The 20,720-nt window shown below is 34.8% G+C and overlaps 1 protein-coding gene across 3 annotated transcripts in view; it reads right to left on the reverse strand.

Moving 5' to 3' along the window:
• Positions 1-20,720, reverse strand: part of LOC139689417 (collagen alpha chain CG42342-like) — a 542,037-nt gene that overhangs the window by 69,995 nt on the left and 451,322 nt on the right. For all 3 annotated transcript variants that reach the window (XM_071586532.1, XM_071586531.1, XM_071586530.1), the window contains 4 exons: positions 20,678-20,720; positions 19,935-20,032; positions 17,929-18,055; positions 2,779-2,867 (listed from right to left, as the gene is read on the reverse strand). The exon at positions 20,678-20,720 is cut by the window's right edge and continues 63 nt beyond it. In XM_071586532.1, coding sequence (XP_071442633.1) covers positions 2,779-2,867; positions 17,929-18,055; positions 19,935-20,032; positions 20,678-20,720 — 357 coding nt within the window. The remainder of the gene's footprint in view (positions 1-2,778; positions 2,868-17,928; positions 18,056-19,934; positions 20,033-20,677) is intronic.

Below are 20,720 nucleotides of genomic sequence, written 5' to 3' on the forward strand. Positions count from 1 at the left end.
CACTAGTTTGAGAGAGAATATATTACACCAGTACACATTAAGGCATTGAGAGCATCTAGTCACAGCTGCCTGCTCACTACATAGAGTCTGTATTAATCTCTTGTCATTGTAGTTCATTCCAATTTCCTTTACTGCACATAGCATCAGGTCTCAGTCCATATAGTCAAAGGCTTCCTCAAGACTAAAGAATGTGATATAGAGTGGTTAACAATGCTGCTCCCTCAAAGAGATCACTTCCATGGATCTGATTTTTTGCAGCACTCAACGAACACCCCTTCACATAAAAGGCTGTAACTATTCTACACAACAAGATACCAAAAAAAGTCATTGAAGGTGTTTCTTTGGGAATTTTTGGTGGACAAAATGCCTCAAAGCAGATTAAAAAATAACAAACTGGAGGAGTGCTATTCAAAAAGTTCTGGTACCTTTTGAACAGGCCTCATATACTTCTGAATGAGGGTTCTTAGCTCTTACTCTCCCTCACCCTGATATATCTGAACACCATCCCCAAATGACTAAACCATTGCTCTTATCCAAGAGGCATTATATATACCCTCATCGTGTCTATAAAAATTATTTCACCATTGATCTTCAACAAAATCAAGAACATGAAAAATAAATGTTACTTGGGAAAACTACGTAATACTTATCATTTCAATTTTATCACATAATTAATTGATGAATTTGACAATTTGAGCTAGATGAGGTTTCTCTATTACTTTCCTACACTTTCTTTCATATGATCTAGCATCCTTTCAAAACAGATTAGTTGAATTACATGATAAGAAAATGTGTTCATGCTTCAAAGACACATAAGGTATTAGCATATATAAATATGTGTGGGTCCACCCCCAAATTTTGGCTTTTAATTTCCATTTTTTTACATTTCTGGTGTATTGGTTGACACTAGTTTTTCTATCGCTATTAAATAATGATAATTTAATTTCAATAAATTTAATTGACCTGTAACTTGTTAACTTCAGTTAAATTCATGCCCTCAAATTTTCAGGACTAAAAGAAATATAATTTAACAATTTTATCAATAGTTATCAAGCTGTAAATAATCAATATTTATTTTGATTATTTCAACAAATTGGTGGCATCAGCCATGATCATTGATAGTAAGATTTTGAGTGAATTCTGAAATTCAAAATTGAATCACGAATATTCATTAAATGGTACTGCTACAATTGTTTGCTTTTACCACTATGCCATTGCAACAAGCAGGCAGTAGTATTTGCAGTAGTTTTGGAGGTAGGAAAAGTCATAACTGTTATGTTATTATTGATAGTAATGGCAGTGATGTTTGCAATTTGATCTTGTAAAAGCTTCACTCACATTTCAAATAACATCTTTCTTAAATTACTATACGAGTATATGCCTCTTGTGCAAAGGTCTACTCTTGATTTTTTCATTGAAATTTTGCATTTATAGGTCAAATACATGAGTATATGTGGCCACATTTAATAATATGAAAGTATCACTCAACAGTAAGCAAATAAAATCAGACTTTACAAACCACGCATAGGAGTTGTCATAACAAAATTTTGATCCCACAGAGATTTTTCCAACCAGGTCAAAAACTGTTGAAATATGATCTTAGGGACAGTGAGAAAAATAGCAGCCGGGGTAACGTGAAGAAGTTTACCTATGAAATTGACTCTTTCCACATCCCTGAATGGATTAGGGATACTGACCAGTATGAAAATATCAATTGGGTTGTGATTATTTCTTAAAACACATGTTTTTATTTATGAACATCACCTCCTTTAGCTTTCAAAATGTTTATCATAGGTTAATTTCAATCAATATTCAAGCAGAATATAAAATTACCAACAATAATAGTTTCATGATAATTATCAAATCTTTTTGAGTTTGTATCCATGAATGTTGGTCTTGAGCCAAATAATTCACAAAAATTCATATTTTTCAATAATTTTCATAGTATTTCAAAATTGATTTAATCAATGTGCTGCAAGAAGAATAAATGCACAACTAGTTCAAATCACTAGGCTAAAATACAAAGGTGTTCGATTTGACTTTTCCAAAATTGATGTTTTGTTATTCATTTCAGGTCACACCCATAAAACACCCACCAGTTGAAGGTTCAATTCAATAAATTATATCAAGTTAAAAAATATTAAGTTCAATTTGGGTGCCACAAGTAACTAAAAAAACAGTGATGTTCAACTCCTATCAAATGCTGTACTTCATTTTGTGATAACTTCCACCAAAGGTCTCACTTAGCCATGATTTCAGTATCTGAAATTCAATTTACAATGGAGAGAGACACATGGTGTCCTTCACATGAACCCAATCAAAGAAATCCATATAGTAAGATAAGATGACCTCTTAAGGCCATTCCATAAGGCCTTCCCACCAACTCAAACACAGGGGAGGATGTTCATTCAGGTAGATGGGCAAGCCTTGCTGTTAATTCCATCTAGAATATTTTCCATCAGTTGCAGCATTAACCAACCACTGTGCATTCTTACGTAGGAAACCCTCCAAACATTCATCTGAAGAGGAGAAGCCTGCAAGACTCATGGAAATGTGACATAAACTTGAGCAACTATCTTTTCTGGAAAATTTAGTAAAGTAAACAAAATGCAAAACTGAGAACAAAATAGAATAAAACTTTCTGAAATGATTTTTCAGCTGGTATACATTTTGTGAGGGTGTAACTTTAAGTTGCATGGAACAACAAAACACCATACACAAGCACATTTTATAGATATAATAGTATAGCAAATAAATTAAACCAAACACATCACATACTGGGAGACCGGGTGGCCCTTGTGGTCCTGATTCACCATTTTGTCCATCTGTTCCAGGTGGACCCATTGGCCCTGGATCTCCTTTAATACCTGCGAGAAGGAAAGTAGCAAAGACATTAGCAGAAAGCCTGTCTATATGATTGTAGTGAAGACAATATATTTTAAGCTTCTGCATATGATGATTCAAATGTTTCATTATTAACTACAGATTTTATTTATGACACAATAATGGTCGTAAAAATTATATACAACAGAAATACATAACATTACTGAGAATTTTTATTAAGTCCAAGCCTAATAAAGATACCCTAGTAAAAAAGCTTAAATTAAGAATTTCAACACAACCTCCTCTCCAAATCATTTACTCAAGCCTTCCCAAAAACTGTGGAAAAAATGGAAGAATTATTCATAATTAATTTTTAAATTGAAGAATTTCCTTGAACAGGGAGTTAGGTAGGGCACGACTGTTTCTGGGGGCATTTAATAATCACCAATTGTAGGAGGACAGGTTCCATACCAATATCCACCCCATATCAGATAGTATCCACCATTAACTGAGATTGTAATTCACAGTAAGTTCAAAGTTTCATCCTCTGCGCCAAATTCATACCTACACTCCCAAAATTCTCTCATTTTGCCAATGCCCTCTACATTTTTTCTCAATGCCCCTCTAAACCATAACTGTGGTTCAGAATAACACAAACAATATTGGTACGATTATATTTTTTCAACTCAGTTGAATGTTATACTTTGGATGTGCTTAAATGCATCTGTGCTAGTTTTTACAAAATTATAAATGCACTTATACAAATAGTTGGTCTTTCATGATACATAATTATGCATGCGCCCTTTTCTCAATTACAAGGGTTTTCCAGGTTTTACATAAAAAATATTTTTTAGCTGCTCATGTGGATGCTCATGTGGTAGCTGCTCATGTGCTGCTCAAAATGTGGATCTGAGTCCTCCATCCCCAACATTAAATAATGATACATTTTTGTTGGCTCTTTCATTGATTCATTCATGATAAAGTCGGCATAATTGTCTGGAGTCATTATGATTTAAAAAATATATATTACAAAGAAAATGACTTATAGATTTGAAATAGAAACTAATATCATTATAAATATATTCAAGAATAAGGGACCCAAATTGGGCCTTTAAGTATAAAGATGTAGAATCAAAAGAAGCCAAGCCATTTGAGTTTGACTTCAAACTTTTCACCAAGAAGATGGCTCAAAATATAATTCAAAAGGCGGTTAGGAATACCATAGGCCTCAATTTCCCTACATAAAATAGTGCTCAACTTTGTCCAAAGCTTTCCAAAAATCTGCATGAACTAAGTCAACTTGGAATGAAATTTCAGGAACTTTCCAATAAAATGCTGGTATGTAATATATTAGTAGTCGTTGAGCAATTCAAGAAAAATCATTCATTTTGCCAGTCAACAATAACTATATACAGTAAGCCTAATTTGATCAAAAAGGAGACTTTCAAAAACTTCCACAAATATAGATTCAGTACTTAAACACTTATATCATCACTATTGTGAATATTAACTCTGTGAACTACCTTGAAAACAGATTCAAACAATTTTTCAGAAAAAAAAACAGGAATTTCATCATTCCCAGGCCCATTTGTAATTTCCAGGGTGGTCAATCTTTAACAAATTAGATATTTCTCTAGATGAGACACAATGAGTGCTTTGAACCATGGTATCCATCAAATTGAAATCTGCAGATTGAGTCACTTGAGAATATGCAGACGGAGTTAAGCTAGTGCCCAAGGGCCTTGAACTAATCATGAATGAACTGGATGACTAATGGACAAAACACTCCTTATTTTGATTTAGGATTCGCGATGTGCAATAAGGGCTTAAGAGACAGGAGAGGGTTTGACTTATATACCCTGGAGACTTGGGAGAAGGGTGGACACATTCAAAGGAGGAACTTTAAGTCACATAAGATGTTCACCCTCTTTATTTGGTGGCAAAACTGAAAAACAAAGGTACACATGGTATGGGGGTCCATGCAATCAAGTTTTCTCTTTGTCTTCTAATTTTTCTTCAAAGTCAAGGGAATGAGAAAGATTTTCAACATAATGAGACATCATTGATATAGCTTGCCAAAAATGTATCGAATACCACTAACTCAAAACCCTGTTGTTTCCAAAGACTACTAGTATTAGTTTTTCAACTTCTTTCTAGGATAATAAATAACTGATCATAGCACTTTTCCACTTGATAAAATTTTTATTTTACCACCAGATTTCAATGTATTACACCTTAAACCCAGTTGTAAAATAAAAATTTTATCAAGGGGAAAAGTGCTACCATCAGTTATTTATTATGTTCGACTTCCACCACATCATGCCTGAAGCTACTCAATTTGTTCTTTCTAGGATGCGGTGATATATTTTATTGTATGTATACATTTTCACTAATAACCAATATATGAACATAAAATTTTGTTGCGCTAGCATTTGGAAACTCTAAAGCAATATTTGAATTATATGCATCCTCTTGGATTGAGGCTGCTTATGTAATTTTAGATTTATATCATTTGAGGCATGCATGACTTAGAGACTGCCTGGATTCACTAGTGTTAATGCTTAGAATTTAATGTATAAGGTGCATCTAAAGAAAGATGAAATGACTGAACTTATATCTCCTCTTTTGACCAACAAGTTGAGATGAAAATATATTTAAACCACTCTAATGCCAGAGAAATATATAAAACTTGGCAATTTCTATTTGCATGTTATTGGTTTTTTAATTCACTCTCATTCTGCAAATTATATATTCTCTAAAGCATTGTATCAAATAAAATTATGTTATTATTCAACAAGGATAAGGCAAGAGGACAATTGGATTGCTTAATTAGAAAAGTTCACACTAATTATCTGGGGAAACTGCAAACTGGGAATAGTAATTTGATTTAACTGATTTTGGACTTGCTGACTTCTGCCATGAAACTGTATTCATATTAGTCAAAGATTCTAAATCTATATTAATACCCCACAATTCTCATTGGATTCATACCAATTTTAATATTATTTTGGACAAGATGAAAAATGAGAGGAAGTATTCATCAGATCTTCAAAAGACCTTGGAAGAAAGAGCTAATAATGGATAAATGTGATTTACAGTCAAGCAATTTATAGTTGCCCATTGAGAGTGAAATGAAAACTAAAAAGGCTTTGTTGAAGTTAATATCTCTATTTATTTTTCAAGTGTCTGTGATGTTCACTGTATATTTTCAGGCCTGAGTATCTCTGAATAAATTATGATAGCTTTAACTAAAACTTGGCTTGAGAGTAGTTTATCAAATACTGAATAGTTTCCACAGTTTCAATGTATATAAAAATGATCTCAACATAAACAGTAAGTTCAAAAATGATGGCAAGGTTATGATTGTTGCAGTGAGATCTAAATTTATGAAACGTTACAAGATGGGATGGTGATTTAGAAGCATTATTTGTTTCAAAGGAGACTTGCCAGGTCAAATTACAGGTTGGTACTATTTATTTTCCTCCCAGCTCAACATTTATCATGTATAAATGGTACAGCAAATATATTGCAAACATATTGGTATGTGGTTCATTCAATAAGTCCTTAAGAAATAGACATTTTATTTCAGGTAATTTTTTTTTAATGTTCAGCAATCTCCTTTTATCTTAATACACTTCTCCCAGAGATTCTCCAACTTTTTAAGCCAATCAAGAAGTAGGATTTTGGAAATTCCTCAAAAAAGGCATCTGTTTTGGTGATGATCTCTACATTCAACATAAATCATTTTCCACTGAGTCTAATTTCAAGCTTGGAAATACAAATCACTCTGGGCTGAATCTGGTTAATGCCGTGAGTTGTCATAATTTGAACTTTAATTTCATATTTTTTGCCATTGAAACTGCAGGTGTGCATCTGTGAATTGTTGTGATGAAAGAGAATTTTTTTCTATGCCAAATGAGGATGTTTTCTCTTGATTTATCCACTCAACCAGCATATTAGCAATGCAAAATTCTCTCTGTTTATCATTTGTCTTATTTGCAAGTTATCAATGTAGATGATTCCACATGAATCCCTAAAAACCATGGCCATCACCTTGTCAACCCATTTCACCATCTTCTCCCGCTTCGATGTTGGATCGCCTTTAGAATCCCACTGTTTCAACTAGTCATGTGTCTCTGTAGTATCGTAGTGTATCCAAGTATTGTCCAAAGTCAAGTATCAATGCAATACATTATTAGGATTGCAACGGAAAAGTGCCAGCCCAGTCTCCGAATCTACGTCATGATTGTTTTATTCTTCACTGAGAGCAAGGGCGGCAACCCATCTTGCCAAGATTTTTTATGCAAAATTGAAAAAATTGTACCTTTTAATATAATTGTTGACTCAACTATTTCCCAAACTTTGATTTGTTGATCACTCAAAGCCATATTGTGGATTTTGTCAATCATTTCGGAGGAAATCACTTTCACCATACCTCCAAAATGATGTTCATTATATGTGGATGTATGGCCTTGTTTAAACTCGTTTACCCAATTGTAAACAGCTGCAAGTACAGGAGCAGATGTCCCATGAACTCTAACCAACTGGACGTTGATCTATTTTGTGTTAAGCCTTTTAAATAGAAGTGTTTAATCACAGCACGAAACTCATTTTTCTATATACCGTATTTTCTGGCCCATAAGATGCACTTTTCTTGCTCAGTATAATGCTCTAAAATCAGCCTGCATTACATGGGCATAACTTTGACCAATAAGCATAAGCGGATTAACCAGAAAAATTAAGTATTTTTTCCTGCATCACGCATAGAAAATGGATGCCATGATTACAAATTTTGATAATATCACTTTTTTGAAAAAGTATTAAGTAACAGAGTTTTTATATTTTGCTGCAAATACTTTCTCAAAATATCCCAAATGAAATGCAAATTTATTCAATGTAATGCATTTAGTTTCATTTTGCACACTGTGCTGCCGCAAAACTTAATTCACATTGAGCTAATGAAGATGTCGCCCTTATGCTAATACATGTGTACATACATTGTATCTCCACAGATTAAATCAGGGTCTACAACTCTAAGTAGTATCAGAGTGTCATAAATGCATAGAAAATGATTGCTTTCAATACAAATTTCAATAATATCAAAATAATAATAGAAACTAAGTGTTGCAATAAAAGTTAAAATGGTAATAACATCAAGGGATCTTAAGAGAAGATTGCCGTGCAGTATTGCATTTCAACTTGAAGTCATGAATTAGCCTTCAGGACATGGAAATAAGTCAGCTGAAAGGCATTTAGGCCCACCTCCGACTGAAAAGATGATATGAGAATAGAGGGAGCAGATGAGGGGTTACTAAATGCAGATGAGTAAAAATTTACATTCCTGTTCTCTTAAATGGTCAAAGCTTCCTCTGAAACTGCCTCTAGAATACATGTACATCAACACAATACCCTGCCAGCCACCGCGAGGGGGTGTGGCAAGGGGTATTAGGTCACCACCCATAAAATAGAGTTAAACCACAAGGAAAACCAAATCATATTACCTCTACACAAATATTAGTTTGTTCATTAACTTGACAAACCTTAATTACAAAAGGAATATTATAAGACATCAAGTAATGACCTCATACAGGTGGGAAGAATGAAACTGATGTCGATTTCTAGTGTTCATGATTGAAAAAGCCCAGGTAGAAAGTTAAAAGTAGGCATCATAATGTCTGTTTAAAAATGTGATAATAGCAATGCTGCATGGAAGTGAAGATGACCTTGTGTAAGAAGAAAATGACAACCCCAGTAAAAAGATGACCTTGTGTACGAAGAAAATGACAACCCCAGTAAAAATAACTGCAGACATGATTTCCCAGCAGTGATGACAAATTTCAGGGCTAAATGATGGATAAATGCTGATATACCCATAGCTGCTAATTTTTTATGTTAACTTTTTGATTTTTTTTTGTATTACAAAGTATGATAAAAAGTATTAGGAACAATTTTTTCCTGACATCACCCTGTCAAGTAACTTGGTGCGAGTGCAAAATTCAGTGAACCATCAAACAGTGGTACGCCATCAAAAATTTTGGGCCGAACTCATTGTGGCCTCTGAAAGGCTGTTCAAGTCTTCCATAAAACATGGCGCAAGTAATTATTTTGAGGAGTATTTCCCCATTTTTTCTCACTTCTATGCTGTGCTTTTTTTACTTGTATCTTGTAACCCAGACTTAACTGAGAAGCTAGGTTCCTTCTTAAGAACATTCTCAATATAATTTTCAGAGTCCTCCTACATGTAAAAAGTAATAATAATAATAATAATAACATGTTTATTTTCAGACTTGTACTTTTAATCCTTTACACCATGCACATTCTATAAAACATCACCATCACACATGACCAGTCATGGTTAAAATATAGGCCGCAGTTAACATTATGATGATGTTTCTGTTCTCTAGACAATGAAATTTAAAGGACTAAATTCAATAATTTTTGCCCTTTTTTTTAATTTCACTTTTTTCTTACCACCACAAATTTGAACATTTTACTTTTTTAAATATTAATTCATGATTTCAAGACATTCTCTAATATTTTTTCCAGGCAACTGACCTGATATGTTCATTCAAAAAATAGTGTTCTGTTGTCTCACTGAAATAGTTCAATTGTTCATAGTAAGCTAGTGTTTGGCAAATTTGAGGATTTATGATGCGACTTGGCATGGTGGGGGAAGACGGAAGGTTGTTGGGAGAAAATGAAAGAAGAGAGGACAAGTCAATGCAAGGGATAATGAGAGCCAGGGAATGTATGTAAGTAAATAGATGAAATGTTCTATTTGATAATTTTTTGATGCATAACAATTGTTTTGAGATATTTTGTGTGCACAAAATTTTTTGGAAGAGATGCCCTTCATATCAGTGCTATCAGTCTTTTCTGTTATAAATTGAAATGAATAAGTTTTACTGATTGTGGATTCCACCAAATGTCATAATTAAATTAAAAATTTAGTTCAAGAGTTACACAGTTTCACACCATCACATATTTAAGTTGTCATCCATTAGAGTATGCCTAATAGTTTTTATGTTGCATTTCTTCTCCCATTTGTTCATTTTACTTCTTCCAACCTTTTCCACAACCATTTGATACAATAGCAGTTCTGCATACTTTCTACCTCCCAAACTTTTCATAAAACCATACTTATAACTTCTAATGAAGATATTGAATGTTTCTTCATTATTACAAATGTAAATAGCTTAGGCTGGTTTGCAGCTGTTTCAGTTAAATCTTCAGGACATTAGGCGTTACTTTGCCACTTAAGATGAAACATTGATACACTAAAATATGCCTGAAGCTGAGGTTAAGTCCAAATAATATGCTACCAGCCCGGAGATTGCACCAAATAGGGCTAAGACCTCCTTCATCAGGGAAGACTATGGCGTTGGTTTTTTTTTAATTTGCAAGGAATATCCCCCACTGATTATGTGGAATAAGGTCAGACAATCAGGCATATTTGAAAAGTAAAGTCCATTTTCTTATATTTGAATATTGGAGGGCAAGGACAAAGTCATCTGCATGCATCGGCATCCATTGATTGTTTCTTAAGCCCCTGAAGTATTTGTTTTGATTCAGTAGTCTGTCTGTGAATGCAGATAAAATAGTCCACAAAAATCATTGCTCCCACCAGTTGTGAAGTGCATGGTGTGATTCGATTTTTGCATGCAAGAGGATCATCAGCTACTCAAATTCATCAGGAGTTGTGGCTAGTTTATGGAAGGACCTACAGTAATCAGCTAAGAGAAGGTTAGGCAATGGTGTCGTGACTTCAAAAAAGGCCACACACTGGTGCTCTAAGAAGAGTGGAAGGGCAGGCCCAGTAATCAAACCAATAAAATAGTTCAACAAGTGGACCAAGAACTGCAATCTTGTCAATAATTGAAGATTAGGGCTCTGGCTGGCAAATTTTATCTTGCTACATGCACCACTATTTACATGATTGTTAAGGAAAAGCTTGGGTATCACAAATGGTGTGCAAGGTGGGTACCATAAATGTTTACTGTCAAATACGAAGAGCAAACAATTTTGAGTGGATGAGCTCTTTTGGACCACTTTCCCCAGTTCAGAGCTTGCACCTAATAACTATTTCCTATTCTTGCAATTGAAACTGAGCTTGGTGGATGGGGTTTGAAGACAATGAACAAGACCGCAATTGCCAACTGGTTCAAATCCTAGTAGGCAAACATCTACTCTGAGGGATTAAAGAAGATGGTGCAGTATTATGAAAAATAGAACTTATATAGAAACAGCATTGATTTAGAAAAGTAAAGTAGGTTTGTATGAAATTAAAACCATCAATAAAACTTTTTCTAACACATAGTTTTGTTATGACTAAACCTTCAAATATAGTGTTTTTATGGCCAGCCCTTCCTTTCAATTATGCCTCATATCATAATATGCATTGTCATTAAACTGTTTGAAAACCTGGCTGCAAGAAAACCATCCACAATTTGCTCGCAAATTAGCCCTATTCCATCAACAGTGCACCAGCTAACCTCCCTGCAATTTTGGCCACGAAGTTGATAGTTATACATATGATTTCAGCTCATTTACCATCCTCCCTATTCCCTAGATTTGGCTCTATTTGATAGCTATCTGTTATACATTATGAAAAAAGGACTGGTGGGTTGGAGATTTTATTGAAACAAGGTGATTGCAGAAACTCCTATTTTTTACAGTAATAACAATTACATTACTTAGAAGAAATCAAAAAACATGAACAACATTGGATGAAATATGTACATTTGAAAGGAGATTATGTTGAACAATAAAAATCCCTATATTAGGTTTATAAGCTATGACTAGATATATCCCAAAAAATAAATAGAGTTCATTTTACAAGGGCTTTTAATTTATCTTGTTCATCTTGTTTTACACCTAATTAGCAGGAATGATAATAAGGAAAAATTATAGAGGAACACTACCAAACAGAGTCCAGGATTCATATCTCCCCTTCAAAATTCATGACCATAAAACTAAGAGACAAAAACCAACCACAGTAATACCAATCTGTCTTTCCCAGGCTTATTCCCATATATCCCCATGGCTGGTGTTCTAACACCCCCTTCTACACATTCCGCAAGTGGCTCTCAGAATATTGTAGACATAGATTAAAACTGATAGGCACAGAGGGTGAAAATGTGAGGGGAAATTGAGAGGTTAATGGGTCAAGAGAGTAATGAGGGAAGGGATTCTGCTGTTTGTGACTCAATTGAATGAATGTATGTATGTACAACAATAAAATAAAGCTGTTCAAAATAAAATTCAGTTGAAAATGAGAATTTTTTAATAGTAGAACAATCACATCAGTAAATTCTGAATATCATTAACAATTGTAATGATCAAGTGAAAACTTCAAGGTTGCCTCACATTATTTCTCCAAAAATTTTTTTTAAAGATTGTTTATGATTTGTGGAATATATTGCCTAAAATCAATGAGTATACATTGCCCCTTTGTGATAAAATAATTTAAGTTTTTGGGTAGAAAATGACTTTTAATGGATTCGAATACCTATCAACTCTTCTTTGCCTTACTTGCAGCACTAAGATTCATGGCACTAAAGTTGCTTCAAAATAAACATAGGATAACAACAAGTACTTTGGCCAGCATTCATTATAAATAACTTCTTCCATAGCCCTCTTCATTTTATGCCTTCAATTGTCATGAATTTGACAAATTCATAATTTCTCTTAGTTATTCAACTGCTGGTATTTCAAAAAGATTTTATGGAGCTCTCATTATGACCTTTGTTGGCATTTGACTTGTACATGATAAGTACATATCCTTATTGTACATCAAAATTCCACAATCAAAACAACATAATTACAAAGAGAGCATGCAGAACAATTATTCAGAAGGTGAACTTTAAGAGAAAAAAGTACATATATTACACATTAACAAATATGCTGCTCTGATTTCTTTTTATAATGACTAGTGTCATGCTTATTTCAACTGAGGCATAAGACTTATCCAAAATGAGTGCTCTACAGTAGCTCTAGCATGCTTTATCAGCGTATGGGTGGCCTTTCTGGGCCATGAAAATAATTTATGAATGCCTGTATAACAAAGGAAATCCACACAGCAAGAAACCTAAGCATGTAGCTATATATGATACAGGCTAGGAAGTATGCATTCTGGTACTATATCATAATCAAGCATGCCTTTTAAAATATTAATACAGTGATACCTTGCTTAATGAGCACCTCGTACAGCAATTAATTTGGATAATAATAATAATAATAATAATAATAATAATAATAATTTTATTTGTCCAGAGACTGCATCATACAAAAAAATTGTACACATAGTATAGGACACGTCAATATATACAATAATACACAATGTAAATACATATGCCTATTCTAAGTTTCATGTTCCATGAAATTCCTAATAGAATAGAACAAATTCCTTTGAAGAAAAGCTCTCAATTTCCTTTTAAATAGATAAATGTTTGTGCTGGATTTCAGGTCCTCATTTAGCTTATTAAACATAAGGAAACCCATAGATTTAGGGCCTAGTGCGGTGGTTCTAGTTCTTACGTAAGTTCGGTGCAGATCATTTTTAGACCTGGTCCCATAGTGGTGAATACCACAATTTGTGTCATACATTGAAAGGTTTACAAAGGTGTACACCAGTAATACATAGATATAAATACATGGCAAAGGTAGAATGTTCAATTTATGGAATAATGGACGACAAGGAGCATTATGCTCTGCTTTGACAATTAGCCGTACTTTTAGCTTTTGAATTTTAAATATTGTGTCTGCAAGCGGAGAAGAACCCCAGAAAAGGATACTATATACTATACAGGAGTAGATATTTGCATAATATATTGACATGAGGACATCCATTGTTACAGTAAACCTGATGCTTCTAATAAGGAAGCAAATGGTATTCAGTTTTTTGCCCAGGTGACATACTATATATGCTCCCACCAGGACAACCGCCCGTCTAGAACTATTCCTAGGAATTTTGCATGGGGCGCTTGGGGAATTAGTTTTCCACTTGATTCAATTGCAAAAGTGGCCATGTTTTTGTTTTTATTGGCAAAGTAAAGTAGTTGGGACTTTTCCACATTTAAATTCAGCTGATTCCTGCTACACCATGAGTTCAGATGTTGAACGGTTTGTTTAGCATTGTTTGTTAAACTTTGGACTGTAGAGGCAGTGAGTATGATACTGGTATCGTCTGCAAATAGGAGTGGATCATCCCTTTCGTTGGTTCTTATATTCTCAGGTAAGTCGTTAATGTAGAGGAGAAACAGGATAGGACCCAGAACTGAACCCTGTGGGACACCTTGGCATACAACTTTACCAGGAGAGATGAATTTTTTTCCATCATTGAGCAAAACCACGTGCTGCTGACGGCCCTGAAGATATGAGACTAACCAGTCATGTGCATTGCCCCTAATGCCATATTTATGCATTTTTTGCAATAGTAAATTGTGATTTACTGAGCCAAATGCGTCAGAAAAATCAAAGAACATTCCTACAGATTCTAACTTGCAATCAAGAGCTGTCAATATATTATCAATTGCCTGATAAGTAGCAGATTTGGTGGACCTATTCTGCCGAAAACCATGCTGAAATTTTGACGGAATCTTCTCAGATTCAACATATGGGATGAGGCGATTGAGAAACACTTTCTCAAATATTTTGCTAAACTGATTTAGGAGAGATATTGGGCAATAAGAATTCATTTCGTGGGGGCTACTTTTCTTTTTATAGAGCGGGATAACTTTTGCAACTTTCAAAGGAGGTGGGAATATTCCTTGCAGCAGGGATTCATTTATAATATGTAATAGAGGTGTCCTGATCAGATGAAATGAGCGTTTAAGAACTGGGCTGGGAATCTCATCCAATCCTGAACTAAATTTATTTCGTAGATTCTGAAAAATATTTTTCAATTCTATGTCTGTGCAGGGGTAAAGAAATAAGGATTTGCAAGAGCTGGTAAAGCTTGGCTCCAATGGGTGAGCTGGATTTAGGGGGGCACTTGTTTTGGAGAAAAATTCATTGAAACTATTTGCTAGGATGCTGTAGTTGGAGATTGGATGGCCTTTGGGGTCATTGATATTGAGTTTGACTCTTTGTTTTCCTGCTCCCTTGGCTTCATTAATTATTTCCCATATGGCCTTAGTCTTATTTTCTGCCTGATCAAGTCTATAGTTGTTACACGACTTTTTAGCATCATTAAGCATTTTGCGGTATAATTTTTTCAAGATTTTAAATTGAACTACAGTTTCCTTGCACATCCAGGATTTACAGATCACAGCCATTTCTTTAAGATGAATCGACATCAGACGAATTTCATCAGTGATCCATTTTTTACGCATTGGCTTTGGCTTGACTTTAATTTGCAGATTAGGATAGGCTATATCAAAGTAAAATAGAAATTTGCTGTAGAATGCATCAAACTTGGTTTCTACAGTTTTTGCAGAAAAAACTGCATCCCAGGTTTCTGTATCTAACATTTGTGAGAAATTAATATTATTCATCTCTGAGAAGGAGCGGCGAGTAACTGTATAACATGGAAAAGAGAGGCCTATTTCTAGGCTTGTTAGTATGGGGTAGTGGTCTGAAATATCCGACAGAATCACTTCTGATTTGGCACAGTTGGTGTTGATGTTGGTAGCAATTACATCCAATAGGGATGCTGAGTGGTTAGTTACCCGAGTTGCTTCCTTATTGATCACCTGGAGATTATAGGACATAAATAAATTAAGTAAATCACTCTTGTTCTTTGAGTTAGTTAAAAAGTCACAGTTAAAGTCACCAGTAATGGCGAGGTTAACGTTAGGTGAGTTTTTGTGAATAATATCTATCAGACATTCAAGTTTGTGCAGAAAAGAAGTAAAACAGCCAGTTGGCGATCTGTACACAGTAACAATACACACTGGACCACTGTTGGTGTTGATCTTACATACAGAGCATTCGAAGTCACACTCTGCATTCAGACTTTTATAGGATAGGCTAAGGTCTTCGGTTCCTAGTGATTCTCTAACAAGGATGCCTACTCCACCATTTTTCTTGTTAGTTCGACAGAAAAAATCTGCAGCTACATAGCCACTGATTCTGAGAGTGCTTAATTCCTCACATTTGAGCCAGTGCTCACAGAGAGTGATTATATGAGGGTCATATGAATTTAAAAGCACTTCTAATATAGATAGGATAGAGAGCAAAACTATTGGTTCTGAAAATGACTCGTTTAACGAGCAACTTTTGGCATATTGAGTGATAAGAAGAAAGAAATTTTGGAGTCATTGCACCCCTAGTACTACAGTTTGTCTCTTGCACTTGTTCCGCTAGTATTTTGGTGCCGCTAGTGATCATATTTTTTCAAACTTTTATTAAAACACATTATTAGTGATTTTTTTGGGTAAAATTTAATAATGATTTGTGCATAGTTCTAAAATTGACCTGTCAGAAAAATCTGTAAGGAGAAATTCTTAAGTGAATAAAAATTATAGTAGAAATGTAAAGTAAATCATTGAAAATCGGGAAAAAGTTGTGAGCACGACTGGTTCAGTATGCACATCTAAGGATTGGCAATGTCAGTCAACATCAACGATTGGCAATGTCAGTCAACATCAACGATTGGCAATGTCAGTCGACATCAACAATTGGCCTTTTCTTCTAGAGTACGGACAAGACTAAGGAGATAGATGCTTCAATGGGAGTGACAAAGAGTATCCACCCAACGGTTACGCATTCTCAACGATGCTGAAAGGCTGCTTCTCATATGCTTAAACGAAATGGAATTGCAATGCGATACCATTAACACGAATACAATTTGTGAGAATTAGAAAGTGATTTTCGCACACTTCATTTATACAGATGTCAGAATCATCAACAGATGAAGAAGTATTGAAGGGTGCGAGGTTCGAGAAGTTAACGCGAAAAACCATCATCCCCAGCGTAGTGAGGCATGGTGAAGCAGCAAGCTCCGAGTCAAATGCAGCAGAGAACTTTATTGGTGACTTCAAAAGCTCTTCGATTCAGAGGGTTACCTGCCACAACATGTTTTTAAATGTGACAAGACTGTTCTCTTTGGAGAGAAGATGCCGAAGCAAACCTACAGGATTTGAGCACATAACACAGAAGAGAATGCATAGGCTGACCACAAGGCAATGAAAGACCATCTCACGCTGCTATTTTGCACAAATGCAAGCGGCAATCAAATAATCAAACCCCTTCCTGTTTACCATTCAGAATCTCCACCAGCCTTCAACAAGTGTTAAGTCCAAAACAGCAGGTTAAATGAGATGAGGAGCTCACAGGAAACTTTTGCATCATCCTATGTGTACGAGGTATCGCCCTAATAATACACTGGCGATGCATGTCAAAAATTTATTTAACAATCATCATGAGGATATGTTATCTTACAAAAGAAAGCGGCTAGGATTACATATAAGCAGCTCTGGCCATCATAATCACTGTCGTCTACTATTGGTCAGGCTAAGAGTGATGCAATCTTAAACATATACATTTATCCGTACTTAATTCATGTAAAATATAATGTAAATAACTATGCAATAAGAGGCAATATGCACAGCCATAATACAAGGTCAAGAAATATGTTAGACATAATCCAATGCAGATTGTCCAAAACCTTCAACCAGTCGGATAACCTTGCCTTAAAATTCTATAACAAACTTTCCCATACTGCAAGACAGACTAGCTGTGATAAATTCAAAAACGTAATTGAGGAATGGTTGATTTCAAGCCCCTTGTATTCTTTCAGTGAATATTTTGAACTGGATTTCTCAAGAGCGAAATTACAATACATGTATATCTCTTCACCGGGATAATGAACGCATGCTATATGTTTTTCTTTTGATGGCATCTATGGTGGTAAGTACTGCTCTTTGATGAATAAAGATTGATTAGCAAGCATGGACATTGAGAGATGTGTAAACTGTTCACTTCAGGTTATGTTTGACTAATTATTACTTATTTTCTACCTCAAGGTTCTGGTTATTCAACCCCTAAACAATGAGCAATTAAAAATGTCACATTCAATGGGAGAAAATGTCTACCCCTAACATGTATCAATACATGTTGAGGAGGAATGAAATGTTCAGTCACAAATTTGAAAAGGGAACATACCTGTAAGTCCCAAGTCACCCTTCTCCCCCTTCTCTCCTTTCGGTCCAACATCACCAACTTCTCCTTTTGGTCCTGGAAGCCCTGGCAGTCCTCTTTCTGCAAACTCTCCAGCAATTCCTTTCCTACCCTGTAACATGAAATACTCTGTGCAGAAAATGATCCCAGAGACAAAATGATGTACAATGTAAATATAATGGGTTCACAGTTGCACAGCAACAGCTGCTTGCTCAATGTAATCATTTATGTTTAATAACAAAACTTAGATGAGGGGTAAATTTTTAAAAGTGCATTTTATTTTAAAATTTATGATTATTTAGCCTCTACTTGAGTTTTGTCTTTTTAAGATAAATCATTTGATGGAATTGTTCATTAGTAACATTTAATTTAGATATTGACTGGAGAGATATTTCATTGCCACATGCTTAGATTTTTATTTTTTAGGCATAATAATTGCAAAGTATAAGCGACGAATTAAAATCATTTATTTGTATTTTAATGGAAAATCATTTTTCATGACATTTTAAGATTTTATATTTTCACTGAACCAAGGAAAGTAGTTTTATTCTTCAAAATTTGGACTTTAAGCTTTCAACACTTACCAACATGCTTTTTAACTAAATCAAATTACCCAAGGAATTACTCATGCTGATAACATAACTCAATAAAACTACTACAGTAACTACTTCTACAATTTTCTACATGCTTAAGGATTCTGATCACTCCATGACTATTAACGATCAATTTATGATAGGTTTTGTACTTACTTTGCTTCTCCAACCATCATGAGGCAGTAGGCCAGTGACACCTTTACACATATGACAGTTGGACATCACAAATTAGGTCAGGGATGAACTTAAATGTCACACTGGTACTGTGCCTGTTTATAAACTACCTGAAGCTACATGAGTGGGTTAGTTGTGCCAGTATTAACATTGCATTAGTTGTTCCCTTTGGCTCTACACGCACACATCTTAAAAATTCTGTTTTAAAAAGAAAATATCAATTGTGTTAGTACATCAGTGATTTTGTTCATTAAGAGTAAGGTTTGAGAGATGAATAAATTCTTGAGCTTTGAGGTTGTTAATTATAAACTGTAACCAAATAATATTAGAAAGATGACATTAATTCATTCAAGTCCCTTACACTCTTAAAACAGAGAAATAAATTTTGCTGCCACCACCATTTTATGTTAGTAACTCAGCCTTAATTTTTATCATTGGGCCAATTCAGTGGATGTCATTATATAGTACTATTTGATCACAAGAGTTTTAAAAAATGTACGTATTTATCCTGTCTGTGAGAGGGGGTTTAGTTGTTTTGATTATACAGCAATTTAATTGAGGTGCATTGGTGCCCCTATAAGGACAATGAGCAACATCTAGTCCATGCAGAGTAAGAGATATGTGCATGAAGATTTTAGAATAAGAAAACATGCAGTGTACAGGTGAAATTAAATTTCAGAAAATGGTAACAAGGTGAAGCTACTAGGATTTTAGTAGAACCAGGATAAAATACAGATATCTTGATTAAGTAAGAAATGAATTTTACCATTCATCATACTGTAATTAAAAGTTACGAACTAAACACCACACACTCAGACATAACAACACTGCCACACAAAAATCCAAGAAAAACACAGACACACAAACATTCAACAACAGTGAAAGCCATGAATTACAGACGATGAACGGATAAAAGAGCTAATCATCTAGCCTACCTACAAATTTTTCAATATCATTAAACCATCCAATGCCACTTTTACTTTCTAAGCCTTTTCTAAGGGGGAATGTTCCTTTGAATTCACTGCAAAGAAGCTGCACAGTAAAATCTACTTAAACGGACAATATTACAGACAATAAAACAGTGCTCACATAAATAATGTCCACTTAAAAAAAACAACTTATCTACCAAACAAGAAGCCCAATAACCTTAGACAAAAAAAGCAAATAAGGGTTATTTCTGCTGTTGGGTGTTATAGGGTGGCCTCCCACAATCCCAAATCTTACCCTTTTCCCTCGCTTCCCTCTCGTTCCTTTCTCACCAGGCACGCCAGGGGGCCCCGATGGCCCCATTTCCCCCTTCTCTCCTCGTGGCCCATCGGGCCCTAGTAAGGCAATGTTTTCTACCGTTAGTTTTGGGCACAGGACAAGTAAGCACTTACCCACTCCACTTATCAACTAATCACCAAAAGAAAAGTTCATTCTAAAAGAAGCCGGTCAAAAGTAATAAATCACTATTTGACTGGATCCTTATGAGCGACTGGCTGAACAACATATGGCTCATAAAAGATTCAACATCAATACACATGCTCTGTTTTCCAAATGAACAATACTCATAGAACTCCATGGAAAAAACCCAAAAATCAGAACCAATTCTATGGGAAGATTTAAGTGACACAGTGAATTCACCATCAGCTTTCTTAATCATGCATTACAACTAATTTCCATGTGGTACTTTCAAGTTAATCTTTAAATTTAACCAACGTACTCTCATTAAAGTTATATTAACTTAGATCTAATAGGTCTACCACACTTAAAACAATATTCCATAGGCAAATTTAGCTAGTTTCTCCCATATAATGATTTCTCAGTTTTTTGGGACAATGCTTGTTGTGGTCAAAGTCATATGCATCGAGAAGAAGTTTACTTCTCTTTCATGCATAAAATTATACACATTATATTTTGAATGTGGTATCCTATGATCCATTTTCAAAGGTGGTACAAGGCAGGTGGAGAGATAATTCACTGACCAGGTGGCCCAGGAGGTCCAGGGGGGCCTTCGATGATTCCTGT

The sequence above is a fragment of the Hetaerina americana genome, unplaced genomic scaffold (assembly GCF_022747635.1).
Source record: "Hetaerina americana unplaced genomic scaffold, ioHetAmer1.1.p SCAF_23, whole genome shotgun sequence".
Classification (NCBI taxonomy): domain Eukaryota; kingdom Metazoa; phylum Arthropoda; class Insecta; order Odonata; family Calopterygidae; genus Hetaerina; species Hetaerina americana.